General features: G+C 36.6%; 2 protein-coding genes across 14 annotated transcripts in view; one reads left to right on the forward strand and one right to left on the reverse strand.

Moving 5' to 3' along the window:
* Positions 1 to 8728, reverse strand: part of PFKFB2 (6-phosphofructo-2-kinase/fructose-2,6-biphosphatase 2) — a 43298-nt gene extending 34570 nt beyond the window's left edge. For 7 of the 12 annotated variants that reach the window (XM_034414354.2, XM_060689738.2, XM_034414353.2 and 4 more), the window contains exons 1-4: positions 7924 to 8179; positions 7321 to 7463; positions 3451 to 3576; positions 1303 to 1399 (exon numbers count right to left, since the gene is read on the reverse strand). In XM_034414354.2, the coding sequence (XP_034270245.1) occupies positions 1303 to 1399; positions 3451 to 3576; positions 7321 to 7417 (320 nt within the window). In that variant the 5' untranslated portion in view covers positions 7418 to 7463; positions 7924 to 8179. Of the gene's footprint in view, positions 1 to 1302; positions 1400 to 3450; positions 3577 to 7320; positions 7464 to 7765 lie in introns of all 12 variants that reach the window. The other 5 variants (XM_087889391.1, XM_060689736.2, XM_087889389.1 and 2 more) reach the window with 3 other exon arrangements.
* On the forward strand, positions 8209 to 11685 carry YOD1 (YOD1 deubiquitinase). 2 transcript variants are annotated; one of them, XM_087889392.1, is made up of 2 exons: positions 8209 to 8344; positions 10590 to 11685. In XM_087889392.1, exons 1-2 carry the CDS (start codon positions 8257 to 8259, stop codon positions 11294 to 11296), a joined length of 795 nt encoding a protein of 264 aa, XP_087745518.1. In that variant the 5' UTR covers positions 8209 to 8256; the 3' UTR covers positions 11297 to 11685. The 2 variants fall into 2 exon arrangements, with proteins under 2 accessions (XP_087745518.1, XP_034270246.1); XM_034414355.3 differs by lacking the exon at positions 8209 to 8344 and adding an exon at positions 8892 to 9359.
* The last annotated feature ends 983 nt before the right edge of the window (positions 11686 to 12668 follow it).

The raw sequence follows: 12668 nt of genomic DNA on the forward strand, positions 1-12668 counted from the left end.
AAGTGAGTCACACAATCATTAAGCAAATCTGGCTTTCCCAATTGACCTTGCTTATTGAAAGTCTTCTGGGAAGATCACAAATCACAATCACTTGATCCTAAAATGCTGCAACAGTTATAAATGTGAGTCAGTTGGCAAGTGCAGTTATGCGAATGTAGGGATGGCACAACTATCGTAACTTTGAGGACAGATTGTAAGTCACTTTTTCCAAAGCCATCATAACTTCAAACTACTATTAAATGAACAATTGTTAAGTCAAGAATTACCTGGACTGCAGTGTCCTAAAATGATAAATATATTTTCTGATTCTAAATAATAAATCAGGAAACTAAATAATAAATCATAAAACTAAGTAATAAATAATACTGTTCAGATTGGTATCTGATTTATTAATAACATTTTAATATACAACTCCACATAAACTTTCAGCAGTTTTTAAAACACTCCATGGTTCATTAAGACAATAAAGCAAATCCATATCTCCCATACCCCTTCCACATCCATTAAAAGCTCCACAGAGAAGTTAATTGTTTTTGACCTATTGCTATAAGCCATCTAGAATCACTCAAATACACAGCATATAAATAATTGAAAATAAATTTAAAAAATTCTCCTGGAAATTTGTTTCATAACTAAACAGCCTTGAAATTCCATGCTAACAAAATAACACAGGATATATAACTAAGTATAAATAAATAGAAATAGTACTAGAAAAGTTTATTGTTAGTTGGAAGCACTAAATTAGAAGCAGAGTAAAGAAATATATTTTACATTGGAATGATGAGACTTTTTTATTAATGATTTCAGCAATTTTTGAAACTTTTCTTCTCTTCGCTGAAATATTTTTATTTTATCCCTTATTTTAGGAATCTTTTTTCTTTTAATCCCTTTGCTTCTTCCCCGCCCCCCCCAAAAATTCAAAGATTTAGAAATGTTATGTTTTAACCTTTATTATCATTGTCCATATATACAACGAAATTGAATTAGCCTCTACTGGTGCACAATCTATAACAAAATACAAAACAACATGAATAATATAGAAAATGGTCCTTATACAAGTAATTAGGGAGAAACCAGTCATATGTTTCCATGTATGCATGGAGTGATTGTAATTACTGTGATTGTAAATTATAATCATTGCGCAATCCTTCACTGATTACTATAATATTCAGTATTTAAGAAAGTGAGCATCTTCATCAAATTTTCAAATTATCTTAGTGAATTCTATAATTAGCAATATGAATTGGTTCAAGCATATTTATTATTTAGCAAACACTTAACATGTAGTTAATGTTAACTTACTTTCTAATCCTCATGGCTTCTTCATTATCGTGTCTGAAGAAATCATATGATTTATATGATCTAACTGCTTCACGACGATAAACCCCTAAATTAAAAACTTTTTAAAAATCATGAAATTTAGTTAGTAATGTTTCATAGTAAGTATTATCTAATTGAGCAAATATATTCATTACACAACTTGTTCAATGTACTATATTGTACCAATAAAATACATATATTTTAATAACTATATGCATTAAGCTAATGTCTGCACTATAAGTATAATTTTTCCCATTTAGATATCATTGATTTAATTGGAATTTATACTGGTAATAAAAAGTTATCATATTACTTAACTTGTGCAAGCATTAATATTGGAATTGGAAACCTTGATTTATATTCTCACTAATTCATTGCGGGTCCTCAGCCATAAAATACAAATTCTCAATTTACAACAGTTCATTTAGTGACCATTCAAAGTTACAACAGCACTGAAAAAAGTGACTTATGACTATTTTTCACACTTACGACTGCTGCAACATCCCCATGGTCACATGATCAAAATTCAGATGCTTGGCAACTATTTAGGATGGTTGCAGTGTCTCAGGGTCATGTGATCCCAAGCAAAGCCAATGGGAACCAGATTCACTTAACAGCCACGCTACTGACTTAACGACTGCAATGATTCGCTTAACAATGCAGCAAGAAAGGTCATAAAATGGGGCAAAACTCACTTAACAACTGTCTCATTTAGAAACAAAAATTTGGGACTCAATTGTGGTCATAAGTTGAGGACTACCTATAGTATGAATTATATATATATAATTTTAGTCATAAACATTTTTGAGTACAGGTGTATTGTCAGGGTATACCATTTACAAGGGGAAAAAAAAGCCAAATAGAAAATAGTAATAAATATTAACACATGAACTAATAACAGTAATAATAATGTAACACATGTCTGAGAATAATAGTAATAATATAACCAAATAATTTTAAGTAAGTTTCTTTTTATATTGGCTTATTTACATTTTTGTTAATTATTATTGTAGTTATAAACCATCTCTATTGTTAATACAAACATTTGTAATCTTTCTTCCTCTAATTTCTACCTCTTGTCTCTGTAGTATGAATTTTTGTGAACATCTCAGTTTCAGTTCCCCATTAACAAAATGGACAGAGTGATGACTCAACCCTCACTGTAAACGGCATGATACTGGAAAAATTCAGTATTTAAAGTTGTTTGATTACAAGAGGAAAAAATAAAAATGTTTAGCTTGATTCCTAACATGTGCTATATTTTAAAATATAATTCTGATAAAAAGTGTGCTTTAAATTATAGCTCATTTTATATGAAAAACTTACCTATCCTGTCAATTGGAATCTGCAAGATTCCAATTAAGCAACAAAATCTGAAAAGCCTTACTATATCCTGCAGTGAATGAAATGTGCATTATTCATCTTAAATTAAAGGCCAATGACTATAAAATAAGAATCAATTTGGTATCTAACTGCTAATTATTTATATCTTCTCTTCCCTTTTTTTCTAGAACTATATTTGGTGAACAAGATTAATACATCATCTACTAAAATAACTAATGCTACATTATCTGAACATAATTCATATTGTGTTTGTTGTATGCTTATGAAAAATAAGCAAATTAGTCTTATTAATAATTATATATTCCAGATGAGAAACTGACAAGGACACATGCTGTCCTCAGTTTTCAAAGAATACCTTAAGGGATACATTGAGGGAGGAAAAAAGATATCTGCTAAAATTGCACTTTTGAGTAATATTAATTAAAACTTCTTGGCTGGTGCTAAAACAGTTTCATTGTTGCCAAAAAAAGCAGTTCAGAATAATCAACAATTTATCCTGGATAAAGCTCAATGGATAATAGCTTTTAATTACATTCAATCAACCAAGATTGCATTTCTCTAACTTTTGGACCAGCTGCTTTGTCAGCTTCCTATAGATCAGTGTTTCTCAACTTTGGTAACTTGAAGATGGGTGGACTTCAACTCCCAGAATCCCCCAGCCAGCAGCGCTGAGGTTGAGAAACACTGCTATAGATATATAGCTTATCCAGATGCATAATAATTATAGAATCAGATTTTTCAAACTAATTCAATCAATATATTATAAATGACAAGAGTAACAGGAACCTTTTGTAGGCACTCCAATCCAGTTGAGGTAGCGAGTTAATTTCTTGGATACATAAGTCTTGCCTCGTGCAGGAAGACCAATCATTACAATCAGAGTTGGTGAGTTAGTCATATAAGAGGCCCATGCTATAAAAAAAGGGAGAAGCAAATCAAAAGTTTCGAAAAGATGAAAAATAAAAAACATCCTTGAAAATGTTCACATTCAATTTTCTGTCCATACTTCAGGATATTATGTTCCTTTCCCAGAATCAATCAGTAGATTGTGGCATTACGGACTCCAGTGGTTGTTAATGAATGTGGCTGGCCAAATAAAAATAGCCAACCATGAAGGGCTTCAAATTGGATATAATATTTTTCCTTAAAATATTTTCCAATTAAAGAAAAATGTTTTTCAAACTTGAGTGGAAAAGGATAACATATCTCCTGAAAATATAAATATGGAAAACTGAACTAATAATTTATTTCCCTTGGGTTGATGATAAACCAACTTTTATTACAGGTCCCTTAGAGAAATATATAATTTATATTAAGACACTGTTGTATGTTACTCAGAGTCATTTTTTGTGAGATGGTGGCCTTAAAAATGTGATTAATAAATGAATAAAATAAAAGATATGCTATTTGGTTTATAGGGCGGTGTGATGGCTGTGGTTAAGACACTGGGCTTGGCTTGTCAATTGGAAAGCCAACAGTCCAGAGTCAAGACCTGAGCACTGTGCAACATGGTGAACTCCTGTCCTCACCCTAGCTCTTGCCAATCCAGTAGTTTGAAAGCATGCAAAAGTGAATAGGTAAGTAGTTACCACTTTGGGAGGGAAGATAGCAGCACTCTGTGATGTCATGCTGGCCACATGACCATGGAAAATCTTTGGACAGTACTGGCTCAATGGCCTTTGAAACAGAGATGAGTACCACCCCCTAGAGTTCGCAATGACTAGTGGTGTAAAATTCACAGGGACTTTTTTTTAAAAAAAAAATTGGTTTACACATTCATAAAAACATGGAGAGAGATAACTGATGGTGTTGATGGAAAATTGTTTAAATTTTCTTGATTTTTATTTCTTATCCTTTACTGTGCTTTGCATAATGTTGCTTAACCCAAAATGGAGTAATGTGATGGTATGTGCATATGTAAAAGATACTTGCGACTTTCAGTATGTACTTTGTTATGCCCAGTAGAGTAGGGATCATGATTACAGATATGCAACAGACACACTTTATTGATATTTTTCCAAACATTGCAGGCTCCACTGAGTAATATAATGCAAAACTGTATGACATGTATAGATATATATTATTGCATAGGGTCAGACATTCTCCGACATCTCTTTTTTTTAATCCTTCCACTGCCAAATCCCCTCTTTTTGCAGCCCAACAAGCTTGCTAGAAATCTAAACTGATAATTTGCTGAGACTGAGTCAAAAACTGGATTGCCCATTCTTGCTGAAGTTCAGGGGAAACTAAATCACATGGGTGCTGATATTTTACAGAGGTAATATGATTAAATCCATTTCTGGCTAAAATCTAAAGCTGCTTTACTGGTTTCTAAAGTTCAACTGGCCTCTCAAAATAAGATGTTGCCTGTAAGCTTGTTCATTTTATAAATTCTTTTCTAAATAGTAATTATTTGCCCTAGCAACATTTTCCCCAAGTTTAAAGACATTGGACTGTAATATTAAAAAAAAAATAGCTACATTAGATTGTGAGCTTCATAAAAACCAGAATGAAAGTTTCAAGAAAGGAAATCTTGTTTGGAAATTTGTCTTCCTTTCACTCATGTTCAGCAAAATAACTTCCCTATCTCTGGTGTAAAAAAAAAAAAATAGCGGGCTAATAAAATGAGCAAAGAACTGTCAGAAAAAAACAGATTTATTGAAGGCTTATTTGGAGGATTTGGATGAACCAAATTTAGCTTTAATGTTACAATTCTAAAATATTAAAGACAATAGGAGACTATCTAGCCATCAGTAACCAATTGAAAAAGAGGAATACAATTTAGCTGAAATGGATGCTTTGTTGAAAAATGAAATGTTGTTTCTAATTTCAGCCTTCAAAATACTAAAAAGTAACAATAAAAGCCAACTCACACAAAAAAGATATGATATTCATCAGCAGATATGATATTCATAGTGAAGTGCAACATAACAGATATTGTGCAGCAGGACACAATACAAGCAGTTGTAATTAAGAATTATATTATATTCCCAAAAAGAAACAAATCTCTTCCCTTAAAAGTCAAAATGAAAGACAAGTTCTAGATTGTAAGTAGATTTGGAAGCTGATGAATAGGGAAAAGAAAGAAGGTGAAAGAAGCAAAAGGAGAATAAAGGTCCTTATCCTAATCTATTTCACTTGTAATCAGAAAATAGGAGAAGCAAAAAATTACTTATTTTGGAGGGAGAGAGGAAGGCATTTATTTTACTGGTGCTAGAGGAATGGAACATATATTTTCACTATTGGAAGTGCTGTAACCAAGGAGAGAAGATCAAACACAGCCCAAGTAAAAGAAACCAGGCAGTCATTCTCCATATTGTTTTGCTACTCAAATGTCAAATAAGGTAGGATTCTTGAAGTAAAACATGTCAGGGGCATTTAAATTCTTTGAGAAAGAACATCCAAGATATAATTTAGTTAAAACAATTGCTCTCCTAGCAAAAATAAAACTAGTAAAACTATTTCCAACTACTGATATATAAAGTAAAAACATCCCAAAACACAGAAAAAAATCTACCAATAAGCGATGTGAGCATTTCATCTAATTGCAAGACAGCTATGCATTTGGTTTACAAGATAGTTAACTGAAGACATCCTGCCTGACATTAGCTGGGTTTAATAAACTGTTTAATAAATCAGCATGACTTATCTGCATCAAGCACATTACTTCTTCCCTAGCTTTTTCCAATTGAATTTTTTTGCAATTGAAATATATTAAAATCCTGAAAAATCTACATTAAAATATCCTAAAACTGAGGCTATTCATATTTTTTTCATCAAAATATTGTGCATTTGTCACAATCATTAAAAATCTCCTGGATACTTAAGTTCCACAGCATATTAAAAAGCCTTTGTCAAACATTCTAAAGGAACACAACTCTTCAAAGTGGGGAGGAACTACTTCCACAGACATGCAGCTGCAAAAGTAAATATTTTCCATTCTGTTTCCACTTCGCTATTCCTTCAAAATGGTACTAGTAAGTTTACCATTAACCTAGTAGCATCTCCTTCTTTCATAGCATACCCAAGTAGCCTGTCAATGTGTGCTGCCTTGAGTCAGTTTTTGACTTCTGAAGACTGCCTGCAATAGTCCCTGCAGTTTTCTTGGCAAGTTTTTTTCCAAAAGTGGTTTGCCATTACTTGCTCCCTAGGGTTCAGTGAGAATGACCATCTGAAAGTCACCCAGTTGATTCATTCTAGATCTAAGGCAGGACTACAACTCATGATCTCCTGATTTTTAGCCTGGTGCCTTAACCACTATACCAAACTGGCTCTCCACCCAGAAGCCTACATGAGTCTTATCTCACCTATCATGTTTTTCATTCTTAGATTAACCCTATGATCTTAAATGAATGATTATCTTGAACATCACTGAATGGGAGCCCCAATCTATATGTGGATTCAAACCAGGATCTCCCACTTTTAAGACAGCAAACCTTTATTTTGCACAAGCATTTTGTAAAATGGAAAACCTTGAGATCAAAGCTTTTGGGTACTGAACCAGGATTTAAATATGCCAAGTAGCTTAGTCTCCAGATATCAATAGTTTTGCCTCAAAAAAGAAATCACCCCTCTGTTCAAGACTGTGATCAAAATGATCCTAACTGAATTTTTCTCTCTTCCAAAAAATATCACAAAGCAATCACAAATACTCACAACATTTCTTCTCCGAAACTCTATTTGAAGGCTTGCTTTCTTGGCTGTAACTGTTACCATTTATGTTGTCTGGGATGGCAACAGCATCTGCTGACATTGCTGCAAGGCACACAATTCCTCAGTTTTGGATCACCAAATTCCTTCTAAGGACACACAGGGGGTTAAAAAAAAGAGGTTGTGAAGTGTGAAATTATTTTCTAGAGAGAAAAGAAATAATAGGCATAGTCTACTCTATGAGGTTCCTTCTTGCTGGGATCCCCACCCTCCTCCAGAAAAAGAACCTACATAAAAGTTCTTAGTCAAGGTCAACACAAGAGAGAATCTTCTAATAATTATAATTTTCCCACAAGGCAAAATATAATCCTGCATGAATGTAAATATGAAGGGGGGGGGAATTAAATACGAAGAACGTAGTCCTCAAAGGGAAGGAATAACGATGCCCTACATCTTCGTTTACAGCCTTATTCTCTCGGGGTAGGAATCCTCCTTCAAACTCGGCACGAAGGACCGCGGCGGAGATGCCACGCGACTACTGATCGAGATCGCCGCCCACTCTTCGGTCACTCCGTCTCCGGTCCTTTCTCCCGGTCCCTGCAGGCATACCTGCGAAATTCAGCACGCCCGCGCCGGGGACAGCAAGGCCAAAGTCTTGGGCGGACGGGCGAGCGGAGCAGATCCAGTCCGCAAGAGAACCTTCCCGGGAGCGCAGCCAAGCCACGGCCAGGTACCCGGGCGCAGGTGACCTTGTTCCCTCCCAGGCGGTGGGCGGGCAGAGGGTGGCAATTCTTCGGAGATGCGGCTATGCCAAGCGGCGTGAAGGCCAAGCAGAACAATGCCGGATACGCCAAGACAAGTGACGCAAAGGAACTCAGAAAAGAGGGAAAAATGTCTAGGTCAATGGGAACCGGATTCATACCTGTATTCGAGGCTGCATGAATGGAGACTGCAAATGTATTTTACCAAGAGAAACACTATGCGGAAAGAAGCCAATTCCCTACCCCTCGCAGAGGGTTTAAACACCCAGGTATGTATGTGTGTTATATGCATGCGTGCATGCATGCATGTATGTATATGTGCTTGTCACGTATTGGCTTTCATTCACTATGCGACACTTGACGTCCTTTGGTAATATTCGCTTCCTAGTTTCAACTCAAAAAGCAATCCGTGGATGGGGACAGGTGTTCCCATTCACGAAGTCGTGTGTTTGAATGCTTAGAACGAAAGTCAAAGCGAAATTATTCCGTTGTCCTTTGGAAAAGAGGCCACCAGAAAAACCCAAAGCGGTCGACTTGGCTGGGGAAGTTAAGAAAACACTCCGGAAGAAGGCAATTGCGAATTACTTCCGTACTGTTGCCAAGACAAATGTACCGACACGTCCCTACAGCCGCCAGACGTTAAGACTCACTGGAAGGAGGCTTTAATTTTACGCATGCGCAAAGAGGCGCCTCAGCGGTAGCTGCAGCTACCGAAAAGTTAAAGCTTCAAGAAAGTGGGCGGGCAAAGGCGGAGCCTGGGTTGCGTCACACCCCCCGCAGCACTAGCGTCAGTTTTCTGCGCAAGCGTACTGACAAAAAGCGCCACGAACGGATGTTTATCCTGATCCTGCCGGTGAGACTCCTCCCGCGATTCTGATTGGCCTCTCAGGCAATTGTGCATGCCAGGAAGATGTAGAAGCGACCAATAAGGAAGCCCAAAGGGAAGGGCTACGGGGGTTGCCTGGATGCCGGGAGTTGCAGCCATTTTTGCTGCAGGGAGGCGGGGAGGGGGGGGGGCGGCTGTTAAATGAAGCCCGGCCGCCCTCGGCAGGATCGCTACAGATCAGGCAGCGATCATGTTGCGGCTGCGTTGTAAAGCGCGGAGTGGGTCCTTTCCGCTTCCCGGCCTCACGGCGCATTCACGTCTACACGAACTCCAGGCCGTGATCGCTGCCCTCACCGGTGTCCCCATCCAGGCCCAGCGCCTGCTGCTCGGCTTCCCCCCCTCGTGCCTCGACCTCAGTGATGTAGAGCAGCGCCTCGGAGAGCTGGGCATTCATTCGGGTAAGCGGAAGGGTCTTGCCCGGGCCCTTAGGCCGTTCCCGGTGAGCGTTGGGTCTCGCCCCCCTCCCATCACGAGGTGCCTCTCTACAGAATGGGGGAGATCTGGAAGTGGCTTCCAGTCCTGCTCTGCTGTTGTGCTTTCTGGGAGTCGAACCAGGAACCAGCTCTTCAGTTAAAATTGTGGGACGAAATCTTTTCAGTCCAGGTCATTTAATTCGGTGTTTTCTGAATGAAGGACATGGGATTGAACGGTGACCTTATAATTGTTAAAAAAGGAAGAAAAATGCTGAATACATAGAAATGAGGAGAAGCCGCTTTTAGCCTGTAGAAATCTGGCTTCGTTGTTTATGCTAGGATGCAGTTGATATGTATTGAATGCAGGTTCATGTCTGGTAAGAATTGAAATTGAATATCTTTTCTCCTAGGAAAAATAGTTCTCCTGCTTGGTAATAGTCCTCTTTTTTATAGATATATTTAAAGATGTGCTTCTCAAGAAGAAAGCTATCTTTAAGATATTTTCTCTTTGTCATAACAGGAAATTGCAAAGCCATGACACAAATGTTTTGACATCTTATATTTGTCTACATTTGGCAGCACCCATCAATTATATTCCACAATTTTGCTCCTGTGTGAAGCATAGCTCCCCTGTCTTTGGGAAACAAGATTGCTATACTTTGTACTCTCCTGTATCTTTCTAATGAATGTGAATTTTTTAATATGGAAAATATGTCCAGATTAACTCAATTGTTCATTCACAGATATTTTTTTTCTTGGTGAAATGGGCTAGGTAGAGTTTGGTAAAGAAATTTGTGTTATAAAATTCTGTAAGATATATTCTTTATTCTATTGGCTACAGAAGTAATATATAAGAATTCACTCATTAGATTTTTTTCTTCCTTCGGAAAGCCTTATAAAGACATTTTTATTGCTTGCCTCCAACTATCTCTAATGTTAATGATTGCACCTGATTTATATCTAGTTCCAAGTATGAGGACTCCCTATTTTGAGCAGATGTTAGACTAGCCAATCTCCAAGATCTCTTCCAACCGTATGATGAATAACTTCATAGTATTTTCTTTGATGAGTGAAATACTTCATATCATTACAGTAATCACTGCAGCAATAGGAATATTATAGCCATATGACATACTGAAGGAGAGATACCTGAAAGAACCATGATAGAATCATAATATAATGTTATTGCTTTGTTCTATTTTTTTTTCTTGACAGGTGATACTCTAATAGTTGAAGAAGATGCAACCAAGCCCAAGACTGATTCATCTATAGTTACAAAGCGGACTGTTCCTAATTCAGTTAGAGAAGCTGTTCCTGTGCTTGCCCGAAAGGTGGTTCCAGCTGACAACTCATGTCTTTTTACCAGCATATATTATGTAGTAGAAGGTGGGGTTTATGAACCAGGCTGTGCCCCAGAAATGAGAAATCTCATTGCCCAAATTGTAGCAAGTGACTTGGAATCCTATAGTGAGGCAGTCCTAGGAAAAAGTAATCAGGAATACTGTGACTGGATCAGAAGAGAAGATACATGGGGAGGTGCAATTGAGGTTTCTATTTTATCTAAATTCTATCAGTGTGAAATTTGTGTAGTTGATACCCAGACAGTCAGAATTGATCGTTTTGGGGAAGATGCTGGCTATGCTAAACGGGTGCTTTTAATTTATGATGGTATTCACTATGATCCACTTGAGCGTAAAATTCCCAACTCAGACGTTCCTCCCCAGACAATTTTTTCCACAACTGATGACATTGTCCTTGCACAGGCTTTGGAATTAGCAGATGAAGCCAGAAGAAAAAGACAGTTTACTGATGTAAATCGGTTTACATTGAGATGTATGGTTTGTCAGAAAGGATTAACAGGGCAAGTGGAAGCCAGAGAACATGCCAAGGAGACGGGACACACCAACTTTGGAGAAGTGTGAATTTTTTGTGAGGTTGGTCATGTTTACTACCTCACTGATCCAGAACAAGCCTCCAGATTATTAAATAAGCTATATGTAATGTTACAGATTCGTTCAAAGTTTGAAAGCCCTAAATTTAATTATGGCTGATATGCACAGGGTTGCAGTTGATAGTGTAAAATGTTTACAAGAGTGCATGCAGTGGTGTCATATTTTCCAATTATCTTGGAGTATTCTTTTGCACAACTAAGAACTAGAGATAACAACTGATACCAACAGGTGTATCAACTCTTGAAAAAGAATCTGAGCAGCTGCTGAAAGAATTTCTCTAACACAACTGAATATATACATTGCTGTAGCTAGCTAGGCCTGCATCAAGGACTTTAGATGAAATAAAAATTTCAGCTCCAGTACTGGATTTTTGATTCTGGAATCTATGAAATAGTTAAGCTGGTTCCATTCATATCTGAAAAAATTACTTGTATCTCAGTTTTGTTCATGTGACGTGTATGTTTTTGTAATTTAAAGCAGTAATCCCAAAGTTATCTTATTTGAAATTGCTGATTTGGAAAACTGTGTATAAAAATAAGGAATGCGAGTTACATTTTCAGCAGTGTTAGAAAGTAAAGTTACTAATAAATTTGGATAATTCCATAGTGCCTAATATACCAGTATACATTAATTATATTTTTTAAAGGGTATAATCTGTTGGGGTGTTAATATGTATAAATAATAGGGCCTTCAAAATTGTAACAAATCCAGCAATATGAATCAGTGTATTCATCATATGGATAAATAATATATTGTAGCTATAATATTTCAAGGGGAAGCTGTTTCATAACATCAGATTGTTAAATTTAATGTCAAACCTTAGGGCAGAGTGGTATGTTTCCAAATTGTCCACTTTTCTAAGTATTGCAGTGTCCCTGATAACAATCAAATTATTCTCTTTGAAAGTAGTATATCAGAGAAAATCTTCAGATGTGGATACACTGGAGGTAGAGGAAGGGAGGACAAGGTAATTGCCAACTGGACTGGTGCTTCATATTAAAAACAAAATTTAGCGACCTGCATCCAAAATCACAAAGTGTTGGCTATTGGAAACCATTGCACTCTGGTCTGATTTGTTACATAACTTCCGTGCACACATCCTTTCACTGTTGTAGCTCTTAACTGAAAAACTCATTCACTATTGTAAGCCTTATAAGAGTGTGTGTGTGTGTGTTGCATACATAAACACAAATGCTGTTTGCTAATAAGACATGTTTTATGAATAATATGGTTTGCATGTGGTAGAAAAGTTATACTTAATCTGAGGGTTTTTGTAGGCAGTAGAAAATGTATTGGGATTATCTGAATTAAAATAATTTACAAGTAAATTTAAAAGGAAAGG

This window comes from Pantherophis guttatus, chromosome 3 (genome assembly GCF_059756535.1).
Source record: "Pantherophis guttatus breed Tessera chromosome 3, ASM5975653v1, whole genome shotgun sequence".
In the NCBI taxonomy this organism is placed as follows: domain Eukaryota; kingdom Metazoa; phylum Chordata; class Lepidosauria; order Squamata; family Colubridae; genus Pantherophis; species Pantherophis guttatus.

What these genes read in the sequence shown, in the direction of transcription:
- YOD1 (XM_034414355.3), top strand. Translation starts at nt 9,152, where the DNA reads ATGTTGCGGCTGCGTTGTAAAGCGCGGAGTGGGTCCTTTCCGCTTCCC. An exon ending in AGAGCTGGGCATTCATTCGG is followed by an intron (nt 9,360 to 10,589) that starts GTAAGCGGAAGG and finishes TTTTCTTGACAG; the next exon opens with GTGATACTCTAATAGTTGAA.